The sequence below is a fragment of the Myxine glutinosa genome, chromosome 7 (genome assembly GCF_964187855.1).
Source record: "Myxine glutinosa chromosome 7, kmMyxGlut1.1, whole genome shotgun sequence".
Classification (NCBI taxonomy): domain Eukaryota; kingdom Metazoa; phylum Chordata; class Myxini; order Myxiniformes; family Myxinidae; genus Myxine; species Myxine glutinosa.
Genome location: NC_136267.1, coordinates 56,122,874 through 56,141,590, shown reverse-complemented (window position 1 = coordinate 56,141,590; position 18,717 = coordinate 56,122,874). Strand labels below are relative to the sequence as shown.

The following is an 18,717-nucleotide window of genomic DNA, read 5'->3' as shown; positions in this document are numbered from 1 at the left end:
TATTTACAGAGGGTGATATTTACAATAATTACAGCAAGTGCAGGGTTTCCCAAATCAGTTACAATAAATATATATATATATATATATATATATAAAGATATATATATACAGTATATATATATATATATATATATATATATATATATATATATATATATATATATATATATATATATATATATATATATATATATATGTATGTATGTATGTATGTATGTATGTGTATATATATATATATATATATATATATATATATATATATATATATATATATATATATATATATATATATATACACATACATACATACATACATACATACATACATACATACATACATACATACATACACACACACACACATACACACACATACACACATACACACATACATACATACATATATATATATACATATATACTATTGTTATGTGTGGCATAGCATATTTTTAGTCAGATAATGTTGATGTTTTGGTATGTTCTGCAGGTATTTGTGAAATTTTGTTCTCAGTCACGTTTCTCTTCTTCTTGTAACCCTTACTGTGTGAGCAGGTTCCAACTTTGCAGCAGCCCCAGAGGCAAACATGTTCCAACAACGCATGGGGTTCTTCTCCTCACAAAACCAGATGGTTCCTCCTCGACAGCCCTGGGGTCATCCACAAATCAATCCCGCTCGTCCATATTTCCCAAATCTACCATAAACCCAAGCATTGCATCATCACTTTACTTATAAATATAAGGTGGCTTAACACAGTACAGTGAAATTTTCTTTGTGTAATTCATCATTTTTGATAAGCTGAAGGTTGCAAAAATAGAATATTTTTGCTGCTGTTTCCTTCCTCCCTTCTGTCATCTTTTCTAAATATTCTTTTATCATTTTCATTCCACTTTACCTTCCCCAACTTTGCAAACATGATATGAATGATATTGGTAGAAATTGGATACATCTTTGTTGAATAAATCAAACCTTTTAGTGGTTGTTTGTGAACATGTTCTGTGATTTTTGCTGTCGCCTTTGAAGAACATCTGAAGATGCTTGGTGGTTGGTAGCAAATTCAATAACATTCTCGGCCATCAATGAAAACAAATTTTCAAATTTCCCTTTTTTTTTTACTGCCATAATGTATGGAAGACGGTACCAAATGTTTTTTTCAGTTATTGGAAAGATTCATTCTACTTAAAAGAAATAGAAGTCATTGCAGCAAAATAGTTCGACTAAACCTGTTCATTTGAAATTTTGTGTCCGAGAGGCCCCTGCTGTTGATGGATATTTCCCAAGTCAGTCGTGTAAAAGGGGGTTTGACATGTAAATAATATTGGGACGGAATGTAGTTCCGAGTATTACATTGAACTGTCATTTGTTTTTCCTGTTCTGTGCACACTTTCCGCTAAACACACATTTCGATGATTATAGACTGCGACCGGTCTTACCACTCATTACCCAGTGGGTCCATAACAGAAAGACCTTTGTCTCCGCCATTTCCAGCAACCATTTCACTAAAACTCATACTGGGGGCTACTGAAAGGAAAAACGAAATCTTGTCATATATTACAAGATTTGTCATATAATCTTGTCGTGTATATGACAATCTTGTATATGACATTGTCATGTCATAAGTATAAACACCCACGTTTTAAATGCCACAATGTTCTTTAGGAACTCTTTGCCAAGAGAATCCGGCGGAATGATATTTAGAATAGTTGTCCTTGTTTCTCCCCTTCTTCACCAGTTATTGTCACCAATTAAAAGAAACTTAGCATGCTGGAGTATATTTTGTTTGTTTTCTAAAAAAGTTGCTTTGTTGTCTAAATTTGTGCTGACTGTAACAGGACCTCTCTGCCAGATTCCAGTCGGTTCAGATAAATTTGCTATTTTTAAGTTCCGCCGTATGCTATCGGCGACTGTTGTAAACATTGATCTGCTTTTCCCCATTGAAGTCTTTGCGTGCCCCCTCCCCTGAACATTAAAGCCCTCAAGTCTCTCCCCACATGGTGCATGATCCCTGTGCTTGCAAATACCTGTAAATACATTATTTGTTTAAGTTTTCTTTTCCAACTGTTCGCGAATGACCTTTCCTTCATTGGCCTAACGCTGTTCGCATCTAGCGAAGGCTGGAGATTCTTCCCCGCGTATCGGCTCATGAAACAGTCCGACGGATATCAAGCGGTAGCCACCATTACTTGAAGAATCTACCATATAAAACACAATGTGTGTGTGTGTGTCTGTCCCCCTTCATAAGAGTAGGTTTTAAAGGCTTTGAGTCGTGCTTTAGTATGGATTTGAGTGGATGGGGGAGGGGGGCAGGGTTTAATGGGCAATCTTTGAACACGACTATATACACCGGTTGAAAAACCTAAAACACTCTGAGGACCCAAAAGACTGCAACGACCCAAAATACCCAATGGATCCCAAACACCCGAAGACCCAAAATACCTTGTAGACTGTTAAAGACCATTAAGACCCCAAGGATCCAGAAGACCTCAAGGACTCTGAAGACCCAAATGACTGAAAAGACCTTGAAGAACCAATGGACCCCAAAAGACCCAAACAACCCCGAGGACCCAAATGACCCCAAGGACTCTGAAGATCCAAAATACCCAATAGACCCCAAACATCCAAAATAGCCCGAACCCCAAAAATACCCTGAAGACCCAAAATACCCTGAAGACTGTTAGACACAAAAGACCATGAAGACCTAAAATACCCAAAAAACCCAAACCCCTAAATACCCAAAAGACCCTAAAACCCAATGGACCCTGAAGAACCAGAAGACCCAATGGACCCCAAGCACCCAATGGACCCCAAGCACCCAATGGACCCTGAAGACCCAAAAGACCATGAAGACTGTTAAAGACCATGAAGACCAAAAATACCCCGAAGACCCAAAATACTGATGATCCAAAAGACCCAAACAACCCTGAGGACTCAGAGCACCCAAAAGACCCCATGGATGCAGAAGACCCTCAAGGACTCTCAAGTTGCAAAATACACCAAGGATCCAAAAGATCCCAAAAGAAAGACCCAAAAGATCCCAAAGAAAGAGCCTGAAGACCCGGAAGACCCCCAAGGGCTCTGAAGACCCAATGGGCCCCAAACACCCAAAATTCCCACAGACCCTGAAGACTGTTAAAGACCCTGAGCACTGCAAAGACCTAAAATATCCCAAAGACCCTGAACACCAAAAAAGACCCCAGTTAATGAGAGGATTGGAAAGACTGAAAGGACCCTGAAGACCCCCAAAAAACTTCGAAGATTGAAAAGACCCAAAATACCCCGAAGACCCGAACAATCCAAAATACCCTGAAGACCCAAAAGACTCTGAACACTGAAAAGACCGAAAAGACCCTCGTTACTGAGAGGATTGGAAAGACTGAAAGGACCACAAATATCCCAAAGACCCTGAAGACCCCAAAAAAACTTCGAAGATTGAAAAAACCCAGAAGACCCAAAATACCCCGAAGACCCTTAAAGACTCCAAAGACCCGAACAATCCAAAATATCCTGAAGACTGAAAATACACCAAAATATCCCAAAGACTGTGAAGACCAAAAAGATTGAAAAGAGCCTGAAGACACAGAGGATCCAAAAGACCCAGAAGACCCCCAATGGCTCTGAAGACCCAATGGGCCCAAACACCCAAAATTCCCCGAAGACTATTGAAGACCCCAAAGACAGTTTTTGGTTATGACTAACTTCCCTGCAAATGTCTGCTGCTCTTCTTCTGCTCCAATCGGTTCTTCTGATCATGTGCTTGTTAAAGTGGACATCTCTGGCCATTCTCAGAGAGCCTCCTCAGCGTCGACGAGTCTGGCATTTCACTCAGGCTGACTAGCACGGTCTGCAAGCAGCCATCAATCATCTGGACTGGTCTCCCATCTCTACTGCCTCTGACATAAATTCTTCCAAAGCAAACTGCTCTCATGCACAGATTTATCCCATCTCGTCTTCAGTTGTCTTACCCTTCCTCCCGTCCATGGTACACTGAATCTTGTGAGGCAGTTGCCCTGAAACAACTTGCTTTTGCCTCTTGGAAGGCAAATCCAAATGAAGGCAATCTCAGTTCCTTCCACCAAGCTCGGAACAAGTGTGTGTCTACCCTCAGGAGTGCCAGGAAGCACTATCTCTCCACACTCAAGATTGAACTCAAACCTGTCTCCTTCCTCCAAATCATGGTGGCGTCTGGTCAAATCCGTTTCTGGTGTTTGTTCCCCCTCCATCCCCTCCCTTACCTCAAATGGCTACACAGTTGACACCGCACGTGACAAAGCCGAATGCCTCAACTCTGTGTTTGCCTCAAAATCTTGTGTCCCAAACCCATCTCTCTCTGTTCCCACCTTTCCCAATCGAACCCAACTGCTCCTGGACTCTGTGTCCTTCCCTCCTGACAAGGTGGAGAAGTTTTTGTCAAACCTCGACTGATTCTGCAACTGGACCAGACGGCATCAGCCCACGGGTCCTAAAATCCTGCTCTGCCGCTCTAACTCACCCTCTCTCTGTTCTTTTCACCCTCTCTTTTGCTCAAGGTCATCTGCCAGCATCTTGGAAATCAGCAAACATTACCGATTTACATAAAAAAGGTGCAAAAACAGATCCTTGCAACTACAGACCAATCAGCCTGCTTCCAATTATCAGCAAAGTCATGGAATCCATCATTGCTTCGGATATCAAATCCTTCCTCTTCTCCAATGGCTTGATCTCTGATCATCAATTTGGATTCAGACCAGGTCATTCTACTCTGGACATGTTGCTTCTGCTGTCTCAACAATGGATGGAGGTCCTCAATGCCAAACAGGAAATCAGAGCTGTCTCACTTGACATATCACGTGCCTTCGATACGGTCTGGCACCCAGCTCTGCTCCCTGAACCTGAACACTGAAAAGACTCAAAATATCCCAAAGACCCTGAAGACCGAAAAGGCCCCGGTTACTGAGAGGATTGGAAAGACTGAAATGACCCCAAATATCCCAAAGACCCTGAAGGCCCCAAAAAAACTTCGAAGATTGAAAAAACCCAGAAGACCCAAAATACCCCGAAGACTCTAAAAGACTCCAAAGACCTGAACAATCCAAACCCTGAAGACTGAAAATACACCAAACAATCCCAAAGACTGTGAAGACCAAAAAGATTGAAAAGAGCCTGAAGGACCCAGAAGACCCCCAAGTGCTCTGAAGACCCAATGGGCCCAAACACCCCAAATTCCCCGAAGACCCTGAAGACTGTTAAAGACCCAAAAGATCCTGGATACTGAGAGGATTGGAAAGACTGAAAGGACCCCAAAGACCCCAAAAAAACTTCGAAGTTCAAAAACATTGAAAAGATCCAGAAGACCGAAAATACCCCGAAGAACCAAACAATCCAAAATACCCCGAAGACCGAAAAGACCTTGAAGACCCAATGGGCCCCAAACACCCAAAATACCCTGAAGACTGTTAAAGACCTTGAAGACTGAAAAGACACCAAAATATCCCAAAGACTCTTAACCCTTTGAATACGGGATTTTTTTTTGATAAAAATAGCCCCGGTACAGGATTAATTTGGCATTATGGGACTGCAACCAGGTACTGACGATCTATTTATAGGTATAGTCGATGACGTGTCGTAACGTCTTCCGTACACAAAACTTTTTCGCGGGTTGCGGCACTGGACGTCATCCGTACTCAAAGGGTTAAAGACCGAAAAGCTTGAAAAGACACAGGACCGAAAAGACCCCGAATGCCCAAAGACCCAAAATATCCCGGTTACTGAAAGGATCGGAAAGACCCCAAATATGTCAGAGACCCAAAAAAAACTCCGAAGACCGAAAATATCGAAAAGACCAAAAATACACCGTAGACCCTAAAAGACCCAAACAATCAAAAATAATGAAACGACCTTGAAGACCTTGAGGACTCCAAATACCCAAATTACTCCAAAGACCCAAGATATGTCCAAAGACCCTCAAATATACCAAATACCCAAAATATATCAAATACCCAAAAACACCAAATATCAAATACCTCTCTTTTGCTCAAGGTCATCTGCCATCAGCTTGGAAATCAGCCAACATTACCGCTTTACACAAGAAAGGTGCAAAAGCAGATCCTTGCAACTACAGACCAATCAGCCTGCTCCCAATAATCAGCAAGGTCATGGAATCAATCATCGCTTCTGACATCAAATCCTTCTTCTTCTCCAATGGCTTGATCTCGGATCATCAATTTGGATTCGGACAAGGCCATTCTACTTTAGACATGCTGCTTCTGCTGTCTCAACAATGGATGGAGGTCCTTAATGCAAACAGGAAAGCAGAGCAGTCTCCCTCGACATATCACGTGCCTTCAATATGGTCTGGCACCCCGCTCTGCTCACCAAACTCTCCTCCTTTGGTATCCATGGAAATCTCCACGCATGGCTTGCGGACTTCCTCTCTGGTCGTAGTCAACATGTGGCCCTGAATGGTTTTCTCTCATCTCCCCTTCCTGTTCAGGCTGGAGTTCCCCAAGGCAGTGTTCTGGGCCATGTGCTTTTTCTGGTCTTCATCAATGATCTCTCTGACTATCTTGAAAATCCTCTCTATCTCTTTGCTGATGACTCCACTCTCTGCCGCTCCATTCCTCATCCCTTAGATCAGCAGTCTGCAGCCGCCTCACTCTCTGCAGACCTGGACAAGATCACAGACTGGTCAAACAAGTGGAACATGTCTTTCAATCCTGACAAGTCTCACACTCTTACCACGTCTCTCCGAAAAGACGGACTGGAAAACCCTCCCATCCACTTTCTGAATAATCCTCTCCAAGAAGTTCTGTCACTCAAGCTTTTGGGTCTTACTATCTGCCATGATCTTTCCTGAGAAAACCACATTTCCAAGCTGGCCTCAAAAGCCAGTCGCTGACTGGCCATCCTCCATCGTGTGAAGTCCTTCCTGGGCACACCTGAGCTCTTCACCACATACAAGGCTTTCATCCGCAGCTCAATGTAATACTGTTCTACTGTTCTCCCCTCTGGGCTGGTGCTCCTGCCTCACACCAAGCTCGTCTTCATGCTGTTGAAACCAAAGCTTTCAGAATCATTGGAATCTCCCGTGATGAAGCTAACTCCGAGGGCCTTTCACTCACTCACCGCAGGCATATAGGTGGTTTTTCTGTCTGCTACCGACTACTATCCGCCCTAGCTCCCCCAACTCTATCTGTGCTCTGTCCCCTAAATATTCCCAAAGTTCGCACAAGATCTGCCAACAACCCTCTTCTGGTGAAATTTCCAAAATCAAGACTCTGCTCACCTTCACTCCTTCATTCCTCTTCATGCCTCTAAAAAAAACTCCCACACTTTCTTCAATCCCACTCCTCCCTGCAGGTATTTAAAACACCTGTTCACCACCATCTCTTTTCTTTCCCCATCCAAAACCTTGATCTCTTCTACCCCTGTTAATTCATCCTGAGATCCACTTTTTTTTGAAATACCGACCTCTTACCTGGAAGTTCTCGCAGTGTCCATGTGTTTTATACCTCTCCTATCCCCCCCCCCCCCCCCCCGCCTTCCCATGCCTCCTTCCCCCAAGCCCTCTCCTTCCCACAGAGCTCCTGTTGTCTGCTGTTGTACTTGTGTGCTTCCCTCTCTCTCCCCATCTTGTGTCTGTCTCCCGCTCCCTTTATTGTATGTTTTGTTTGTCCGAATGTTTTTTTTGTGATTGATGTTATCTCTTACACGAGCCTCGACCTTGCATACAAAAAAAGAAAAAATCAGCTAAGGATCTGTGCCATTCTGTATCATCTGTTGAATTTAATTTCCTGGCTGCATCCTTGTATGTTTCACAAACTTCTCCATCTCTGGTTCTGAGATCTTCAAATGATGTTTTACCAGGGCAGTGCAGCAGGAGTACATGAAGATGAAAGCGCTCAATGTCCATAGGTCTTGCCGAAACCATGCGTCCGATAACCTTGTTGCCGCCCCTGCATCTAGGTTTCCATGTCTTTCATCCATCTTCAAATACGTAATGTTTTGGAATGTCATGGTGAGGTGGATTTACTCCCCCAGGACACTCCCCACCCCACCCCAGGGATGATAATTTGACCAAACTCAGACAGTTACGGGATAATTTATTAAAGGGAGGGGTACATGTACATGGGAAAGCTGCCGTATAGTCCAGTAATGGGCCAGCTTCTCAAATTAAACACAGCAGGCTAGGGTTTATATACTGTACAGAAAATAATGAAAGGAGACTTTAAAGATAAGAGGAAAAGCATGACAATTTAGTCCAGGAGCCCAGAAGGTTTATTCAAGTTTAAAGCGCCGGAACGTTTGACCTTATGGGGTTATCCACCGACATCAGAAAAATGCATTGCTGCCGGGTCTGACCCGTGGCTTTCCGCCCGAAATCACTCAATTAGTGACGCCATTACCGAAAAACCTATTCTGCTCAATAACTGGAGAACTATGCATGATAATATCACGAATAAGGTGTCTATACCTATGTTTACATGGTCAATCATTACACTGACACCTGCATTATTGCTAGAAAATGAATAGTTTTCCAGGTAAATGTGTAGCCCATCCTCATTGAGCGACGCCATTACCGAACAACGATATATGGAAAACTTGCAAATGTGCAGTTCACATAATTAACTTGATGTCCTCGGCATTACAAGTCTTCTCTATCACTTTTGTCACTCTCATCACTGTCCTCACTCCAAGCATTGTCTGACTTCCTCATCTTTTTTTTTTTTGTTGTATACAGAGTCGAGGCTCGTGAAAGAGAACATTTATCAAACAAACAAGCAAACAAAGTATATAAAAAGGGGAGCGATCGACGAGAAGGGGAGAAGCACACAAACACAACATTTGAGAGTAGGGACATCGGGAGATGTGTGGGAGGGAGAGGGCCAGGGGGGGGGGGCAGGATAGGTATAAAACGCAAGGACACCAAGGACTTCCAGGAAAGAAGTCGGCACCTCAAAAAGTGGATTTGGAGTGAAATTAGCGGGGGTAGAAAAGATCAAGGTTTTGGATTGGGGAAGACGAGATGGTGGTGAACAGCCGAGATGGTGGTAAAGACCTGTAGGGAGGAGTGGGATTGAAGAGAGTGAGGGAGTTTGTTCCAGAGGTGGGAGAAAAGAGGGATGAAGGAGTGAAGGTGAGCAGAGAGTCTTGATTTTGGCAGTTTAACCATAAGAGGGTTGCAGGCAGATCTTGTGCGACCTGTTGGAATATTTGGGGGACAGAGCCCAGAGAGAGCTGGGGGAGCAAGGCCGGAGAGGAGTCGGTAGAAGAATTCTGAATTCTACTGAATTATCTTCCACGCCATCCCCGTCATCCTCATGTGGGCCTGTGAGGGACTCTGGAATTGAACTTCCTGGTTACCAGTCTGGTTCAAAGCAGTTTTGAGACAACTTCCATCCATAGTCTGTCGGCTGAAAAATACAAAAAGGTGATAACACAACATTTTCACCACAAACATGTATTTGTATTATTATTACGATTATTATTACTATTATTATTATTATTAATATTATTATTACCTGTTCCCAATCCATCGCGCAGATGGAGACCGGCAGGAGTTTCCTGTTCCAAGTCAGAGCAGTTGTAGGCCATTTCAGTCTCGAGCCGCTTCACTTCATCATAGCTGATACAATGACCAAAGCGGTTCAGGGTGGTCAACACTGTTTTCGATCCTGTCAGTGTTCCCAACCCGAGCCCAAGGGCTTGATGCTTCCAAGGCCTAACTCTTCCTCTGGTACAGTTGAACACAGCATCTGATGCACCAGATAATGCTTTTCTCTCGATCACATCCCTATTGGAGTTATTTACACCAATTTCTGATTGCAACCCACCGATGAGAGTACGGAAGAACAGGAGAGTCGGACCGGGGATCATTGGGGAATTTTCCTTCAGGATGTGAACTGAAGTGGGTGATGGGGTCTTTGATTGGGGGATTGCAAGAATTTCTGTCCGCAATGCCATGGCATCACACCTGATTTCTTCAATCTTTTCATTGGAATCAGTCATGCATAGCAAATGCCTCAGCAGACGTCAGTGATGAGTGGAATACATGGTTTCCAGATTTGTTTGCTCGTTTGTCAACGAGGATTTCCGGGAATCGTTCCTTTATCTTCGATATCAGACTTTGTGTAGTGTACCTATCAATGTCATCCTGTGTTCCTCCAAGAGCAAGAAACTCTTCTTTGTACAAATTGAAAATTACTGACGCCAACATGGGAGTTTTGTTTTTGATGACTTCATTTTCGAGGAACATCGACAAGTTTTTGAAGGCTTCAACGTGCATCTTCCGATTCGACATTTGCTCTTCATCCGTCACATGCAGTCTTACATAGTCACGACGACAACTGTTATGGTATTTGGCTTCCTTTGCAATAAGATCTTCCCCTAGTCAAATGATCCTCGTATCACACTTTTTCTTAGCAGCAAGAAGGATTGCCTTGCTCTCATCTGTGGTCAAACTGGCTGAGGGGTTCATTTTTCTGCAACTTCCTCTTCCTCTTCTGTCCACAAAAATACATTCCTTGTTGTGAAAATCAAGATACAACAGCAACCCATAAGGTAGGTTTAATCGAAATTCGTTCTCGACAGCATCTAGAGAGAAACCAATAAACATTGTATTAATATTACATACAGGTGAATACAGGTGCGGACAGGTGGTATGACTATAAAAGCTTTGATACATATAGCAGAATCGTTACCTTTCTATGGAAGCCCAGAGAAGCTCTAGAGTTACATCGCGGTGATGGATCTACATCGCCTGTCCGCGCTGATATATATAGGAACCGCGAAAGGGTCGCGTAGCGGCCATGAGGCGAACAACATCAGTGTCGTAACTTGGATGACGATTTCATCACATTCTCCCCGCGCTTAGATCCTAACTCGGCGGTGAAGAACAGCAGACACATACAGAGGAATACATAGGAATGCAAAGAACGAAATACATTGGAAAGATGTCACTGCCGGTCGAACGTCCAAGGGGCCATCAATCCCGATGGCAGGGTTACTGCATTTCAGCCTGTTAGCCTGGTTAGCAATCAATCCCCAGCTATAGATGTATCGAGGAGGAAGTCCCAGTCAAGAAGATATCGGACCGAGCAAGCAGTGGTCATCCCAGGGAGAAGACGTTGAGCCCGTGGGTAGCAGTAGTCTTCCAGTGGGGTAGTCTGAGTAGATAAGTGTACCTCGTTGAACAGTGAGGAACGGCACAGTAGCTAGATGGATAAGGTGTACCTTTGCGATTCGCAACTCATTACATAAGGTGTGCCATGACGAAGAGCGACTGTCCATACGACGCAATGCAACGCATTTCAGGCAGATGTGTCGGTGTGGAAGATGTGTAATTCAGTAAGCCATGTCTATTCGTCGCAGGGCAACACATTTCAGGAAGAGGTGTCGATGTGGAAGATGTGTAAATCAGTAAACCTTAACAGTAAGTAAGATTACATGACAGGAGGCCACTACAGGAAGACCATTACAGTAGGTCTGTACCTGCCTTGGCTCCCAAGGGTACATACGCAGTACAAGCTCATGTTGCGGCACGCGAATCTACCGTTGGCAGCGATCGCACGAGACACGAGCGGCCTCTGAAGGCTGCCTGGACGACCGGCATGGCCGATTACGACGACGCACAAACGGCCGAAACGTGCCTCTCCAGCGAAGCGTGCAGGACCTCCGGGATGCATATGGCAAGCTTGTCCAGCTGCACAGCGCGCGCGGAGGATCGGAGAAGATCGGCAGACCGAGAGAGTCCCGGCTGGACAAACCATGTTTGTCCCAGCGTCGTCCCGGATCGTTATGATTGATTGTCATGATTGTCATGCTAGATGTCCCGGATGGATTGGCCATCCCGGATGTCTGACCGATCCATCCAGTTAACGCCATCGTTGCATGGCACGGATCCAGCCGGACCGCGGATGGATCGACCATCCACGGACGCAATGGCACAGAGATGTCCCGGATGGATTGGCCATCCCGGATGTCCGACCGATCCATCCAGTTAACGCCATCGTTGCATGGCACGGATCCAGCCGGACCGCGGATGGATCGACCATCCACGGACGCAATGGCCCAGAGACCCAAAGACAGCCATCGCCCCGGATGGGCTGTCCATCCACGGATGTCCGACCAATCCATCCATTCAACACATGGAATGGCTCGGATCGACCATCCATGGACTCAAAGTCACGCTCAAAGACACAAAGGCATCCATGGTCGCCATCCTGGGCCGCCCCCCCCCCCCCCCCCACAAGGGGCGAGGAGGGAGTCGCTATACCGGACGGCACCCGGGCGAGCAACAAGAACCTCCCGGGCCCCCACAAGGGTCGAGGTGGCCCGATCACAGGGAGGGGCCATGTCGAGAAAAGGTCGCAGGGGCCATGTCGAGAAAAGGTCGCAGACGCTCCTTACCCGGAGCGACAGAGCCATGGGTCACGGTGTACCCCAGAAAACTATCCATCGTGCGTAGGGAGTATGTGCACGTATCCTCGTGCATAGTTAAGTGAGACCAGCGCGACCTCAAGGAAGCGCGGCAGATTAGCAACATAGTGAAGTGAGACCAGCGCGACCTCAAGGAAGCGCGGCAGATTAGCAACATGGTCATATCCCTTGGACATACTATCCACAAACCGCAAGAATATCGAGGTAGACGAAACATCTGTTAAGGAGGTGGCTGCAGCGCGCTGCATACCGAAGACAGACGACCTTCACAGTCTGGGTCAGGCTGAGTCACAGTCAGACTGGGGCAGAGGGAAAATGGAATCAGACGAGGCGTCTCGCAGTCTCGAAATGTACGAGGCAAGAGCTCTGTCCGATAACAACGAGCCCAGAGTCAAGGGCGAGCAGGCAGTACGGTGTCCCCGTTACATGCGCAGGTGACAAGGGAGTCGGGCGCGACGCTCAATGTCACCATTTCACGAGGTCACCGTGTACTCCCTAAACGGTGCTGGCGCGCGACCCTGAGGGAGCGCCGCGTTACGTTGTTCACGTCGTTACGTAAAGGACAATTGGTACGTAGTTACCAAGGTACATGGAAAGGTAAACGAATCCCCGATGAGATCGCGGGAAGCACGCCATTACGTTAATGACGCCGTGAAGCGAACGCGTCAATGACGCTGTAAAGCGAACGCGTGATATAGTCGATGACGTCATCAATTAGGTCGGGCGGGTTTGACGGCGAGTTCTAGCTGAGCGGTATCCCCAGACGGAGTAAAGTAGCACACCGAAATCTAACGTCTCGCATGCAGCAGCATTCGAGCGAGCTCGAGATCGGCATACGGCATACGAACCCGGCCGTCGGTGAAAGTAACATCTAGGGCGCACCGCGTACGAGGGAAACCGAAAGTTGAGCTCGGCCTGTTGATCCAGTGCGGGTGAGCCCGCCGAGTCGAGGGGCGAGCACGCCGAGTCGAGATGGCGAGCATGCTTGGCAGCGATAGACTGCACGACCTGAAGTAGCGTCTCATTTGTTTGGCTGTCGGGTCTAAGGAGCGAATACATATAACGCCCTGAAGTAGCATCTCATTTGAGGTGCATTGAGCATGAAGGATGAAGAGGAGGCCTTTCGGTCCGTCAAGCCTGCTCTACACCAACACCACATTAACTCAATCCAACAGCTTATCAAATTTAATTAATTGGGTGAAACGCGGGGTGTGAAAAAGGAATGAAAGCATTCGGTCCACATACATTCCATGCACAGCATTTTTACAATGGTCGCAGGTGTTTAACGAATACGCCGTTTGAAGATCGGGAACACCAAATCAAGTAAAACAAAGGACGAAGAAGAACGATCATCTTATAGAATACACATGGTAGCCAGGTATACGATCAACCATCATAAGCATAAGCCCGAGTGTCGTGAAAGGCTATGAAGGTCCCGCTCGACGTCCATAGAAACTCATCCGTGCTGCGACGAGTCCTCGCATGGGCCCAAGCGAGCCTCCATTGAGGCGATTCCGGGCGATCCCCTACTCAGTGGGGCCGGCGAGAGGAATCCAGCGAAGATGCGGCGCGCGCAACTGGCGCGTCGTGCATAGTAGGGATTCCATCCAGCGACGGTGCGGCGCGTGATTCGCGTGTAAGAGGGGTTCCGACGAGCAGCGATAGGAATCGCCGGCAACGCAGAGAGGGCCCGCGATGGGTGCAGCGCGCACGATTCGTGCGTAGGAGGTGATTCCACCGAGTAACGAGTGGTCGGAGTGAGCCGGTCGTGACGGCGTGATTCCGACGAGCAGTGCGCGATTCGCGCGGCAGTGCGCGATTCGCGCGGAGGAGATGGGCCTCCGAGTAGCGAGTGGTCGGAGTGAGCCGGTCGTGACGGCATGATTCCGACGAGCAGTGCGCGATTCGCGCGGCAGTGCGCGATTCGCGCGGAGGAGATGGGCCACCGAGTAGCGAGTGGTTGGAGTGAGCCGGTCGTGACGGCGTGTTCCGACGAGCAGTGCGCGATTCGCGCGGCAGTGCGCGATTCGCGCGGAGGAGATGGGCCACCGAGTAGCGAGTGGTCGGAGTGAGCCGGTCGTGACGGCGTGATTCCGACGAGCAGTGCGCGAGTCGCGCGGAGGAGATGGGCCACCGAGTAGCGAGTGGTCGGAGTGAGCCGGTCGTGACGGCGTGATTCCGACGAGCAGTGCGCGAGTCGCGCGGAGGAGATGGTTCCACCGAGTAGCGAGTGGTCGGAGTGTGCCGGCCGTGTGGAGGCATGGCCGACATGGGGGTCGTGATCACTCGCGTGGGAAGCTCATCTCGGGCCGAGGCACGCAAATCAAGGATGGTTCTCTCGGACGGAGCCGTTAGCGTTTCGAGTAACCGAGGCGAGGTTCGTACCTTTGGCTCCAAGCGGGTCCGTTGTTCCGACGGGGGTTGCGGCCCAGGTCATTTCCCAGTGGCCTCCTTCAGCAGGCGCCGTGCCGGAGTCCGTCATGCCTGCTCCGGCTTTCGGGCCTCAGGAGAGCAGTTTGCGTTTTGACGACGCGGTCCCGCAAAAGGCTTGCGAGGTCCCCATCGTATCCGGCCCTTTTGAGGCAGACCGGTGGCGAGAGTAGTCGGAGCTCCGTAGCTGGTGCCAGCTCGACGGGTCCTCCGCTGGGCATTCTTCTCCGAGGCGAGCAGTGCAGGAGCGATGTCAGGAGAGGAATTTCGATTAAGTGTTGTGAAAATCAAGATACAACAGCAACCCATAAGGTAGGTTTAATCGAAATTCGTTCTCGACAGCATCTAGAGAGAAACCAATAAACATTGTATTAATATTACATACAGGTGAATACAGGTGCGGACAGGTGGTATGACTATAAAAGCTTTGATACATATAGCAGAATCGTTACCTTTCTATGGAAGCCCAGAGAAGCTCTAGAGTTACATCGCGGTGATGGATCTACATCGCCTGTCCGCGCTGATATATATAGGAACCGCGAAAGGGTCGCGTAGCGGCCATGAGGCGAACAACATCAGTGTCGTAACTTGGATGACGATTTCATCACATTCCTGTCCAAGGACGCCTCTCGTGCTGGTAGAAGGATGATCGGAACTTGAACGAGTGGTCTTCTGAGGTGGTTCAGATGGTTCTGTGCTTGGAGGTGCTCCTCAACAGCACAGAATCGACTGAGGCAAACTGAGTGGTAATATTTGCCTTCTGGGCCCTCAGCTGTTCTGGTCTCTTCCGAGGTGTTAGAAAACTTGTCACTTTGAAGTGCCTTTCGCCGTCCAGCAGCATTTTTGCCTGTTTCCCAGTTGCTGGAATTGAAACACTTCAGGGCACGTTTCTTTGATCCTCTTTCTTTGCAAATTATACAAACGGGAGCGTCATTTGCCATGATCTGTAAATAACAAAAAGGGACAGAGACCAATGCATTATTTGCCACATTGTAACAAAAGACAGAGATGGTATGACTCCAGTAGGCAACTTTCAGGGTGAACTCCACATTTTCAAGCACTAGAGTTGGCATTGTAATATTTCACCATAAAAACATTGGTATAGACACCTTATTTGTGATATTATCATGCATTGTTTTTGAGATATTAATGAAAATGGGTTTTTCCGCAATGGCGCTGCTAACTGAGTGGGTGAACTAAACATTTACCTGAAAAACTATACATTTTCTAGCAATAATGCGGGTGTCAGTGTAATTATTGACCATGCAAACATAGGTATAGACACCTTATTCGTGATATTATCATTTATCATGCATAGTTCTCCAGATATTGAGAAAAATAGGTTTTTCGGTAATGGCGTCACTAATTGAGTGATTTCTGGGGGAACGCCACGGGTCAGATCCGGCAGCAATGCATTTTTGGGATGTCGGTGGATGACCCCATCAACCCATGAGGTCAAACGTTCCTGCGCTTTTCACTTGAATAAACCTTCTGGGCTCCTGGACTAATTCGGGGCTGTTTAGTAAGGGAAAAGCTATCTTCTCGACCACGCAGCTTTGCCCAAGGTCAGAGCCTGAAAACTTCAACAACAGACTATGTTATTACAGGCTAAGGGTCGGTTCTGCCCAGGTTTGTTCAGTTCCCAGAATGCTCAAAGGCTGCCTGGTAACAGAGCCAAATGTATGAAATCCCCGACAATGGTACAGATAACTTCGTGCCACAGGGCCTCTCTGGTTTAACTGAAACCAAGCTGTAAGTGTTGTACCCCTATGTCGTACAATGGCTTCTTCCTCGTTACCATCCCTGAACACAACAGTCTGCAATTCAGGTAAGTGTACCGCAAGTCTGGTGATGGAATGGGACTGTTTGTGCATTTCAAATTCCATCAATCTCCATGCTGCCTCTGGGGCACTGACATATATGCAGTCCAAGTAAGTCTATTTCGTCCACCTCCACTCTCCTGCGCTCTCGAATTTCGATGCTGGCACAGTCATGTCCCTTGTACACATATTTAAATAAGTACTTTATACTTTTTATGCCTGCACAAACCTCAATGTTGATGTGTGCTCTGTACTTCTTCAGTAAATATGCATTGAATGGGACCACAAATTGGCAATCAACATCGATCAGTTCCATAAACGGTTATGGTGGGTCCATTTGTGGGACGCTTGTAAAGGGCATAGCCATCTATGCTCGCAAGTGTCTCTGCAGCATACGCTTTTGGAAAGCCTTTACTGCACACTCCATCTTTCACACAAATCGAATGGCGATTTAAAGTGCCACACGGACCATGTATCATGTGAGACTTCACCAAGGAATGGATCTCCGGTGACTCATTTGAATTAGGAATTTGTGCGGAAACAATTCTGTCAATATCTTCAGCAGTACAAATTTTGTCTTCTTGGCACAGCATGAGTAATATGTGGGCATGCGGTAGGCCACGCTTCTAATACTCGACGACGTAGAAAAATGCACTTAAATTTCCCAACATGTGCTTCTTCGTTATATTGTCGATTAACTTTTAATTTCAGATGAAACACGCATGCCACTAAATCTGGTCTGCCTTCAGCTCGTTGGTGTTCAATGTTTTCTTGTATCTCTGTCCATTTTGGATTACAAGTGAAGGTGATGAAGAGATCTGGTTTTCCGAATTTTCGAACAATGGCCATAGCATCTTGGTAGTTCTGCTGCACAGCTCTTGGGCTCCCTGCAAAACTCGACAGCAAAATGACGATACGACCGATTCCATGATTGGAAAACAAACACTGTGTATACACCCCCAGGAACATGGAAAAATATAATTAGACCGGTTCGATCCCGAATTTCAGTGTTCAGTCGCTGTATTTTTACGAAGTCATAATATAAATAACGAAGTCCTGGGAACATTTCTCCTCACCTCTCCTTCTCCTCTCTCCTTCTCCTCTCCCTCTCTCATTCCCCTCTTTCATTCTCCTCTCTCCTTCCCCATGCCCACATACGTAGTGTGTTCAAAAAGTATCCGACCTATATTTTTCGTGCGAAAAAAAGAAGAAGCTAGGGAGGCGTTGATTGGTGCACGTATGTAGGCGATCCTAATGCACACGCGTGAATTTTTTCACACCTGCAGAAGCTGTCATTCGACAGCAGACCGCCGATGAGTGAGGACATGTAAGCGAGCGCCGTCGGATTTTCGTTTTTGACAAAATGACGGAAAAACTTGAACAACGCTACTGCATCAAATTTTGTGTTTCATCAAACTTGCATCAAAACTGCAACTTGGTTTCTGGGTCGTACCCATAAACCCAGGACTCATCGCCAGTGATCACTGTGTTGAGGAAGCTGGGATCGCTGTTCAGTCTCCAGCATGTCCTGTGTGATCTCCAAACGGAGTTGCTTCTGCTCAATCGTTAGCAGCTTTGGTACGAACTTCGCTGAGATTCTCCTGAAGCCCAAATCCTCCTTCATAATAGAATGAATGGTGTTGAATCTTGCGGATCGTTTCCACTTGGGAATCGCCAAGCTTTACACAAAATTTGATGCAGTAGCATTGTTCAAGTTTTTCGGTCATTTTGTCAAAAACGAAAATCCGACGGCGCTCACTTACATGTCCTCACTCATCGGCGGTCTGCCGTCGAATGACAGCTTCTGCAGGTGTGAAAAAATTCACGCGTGTGCATTAGGATCGCCTACATACGTGCACCAATCAACGCCTCCCTAGCTTCTTCTTTTTTTCGCACGAAAAATAAAGGTCGGATACTTTTTGAACACAGTAGTAAGTCAACACATTCAAAACGGCTGTTGGAATACATTTTGCCGATTTTCGCAACTTTAGCTGAAACTGAGACTTGAACCACCCAGCGACTGCGATGGTGAATTAGAGTCGAGATAAAGCCATG

General features: G+C 46.6%; 1 protein-coding gene across 3 annotated transcripts in view; it reads left to right on the top strand.

The window, feature by feature from the left end:
- Positions 1 to 988, top strand: part of LOC137431273 (uncharacterized) — a 354,360-nt gene extending 353,372 nt beyond the window's left edge. For all 3 annotated transcript variants that reach the window (XM_078781777.1, XM_078781775.1, XM_078781776.1), the window contains exon 18: positions 553 to 988. In XM_078781777.1, the coding sequence (XP_078637903.1) occupies positions 553 to 701 (149 nt within the window). In that variant the 3' untranslated portion in view covers positions 702 to 988. The remainder of the gene's footprint in view (positions 1 to 552) is intronic.
- Positions 989 to 18,717: the final 17,729 nt, after the last annotated feature.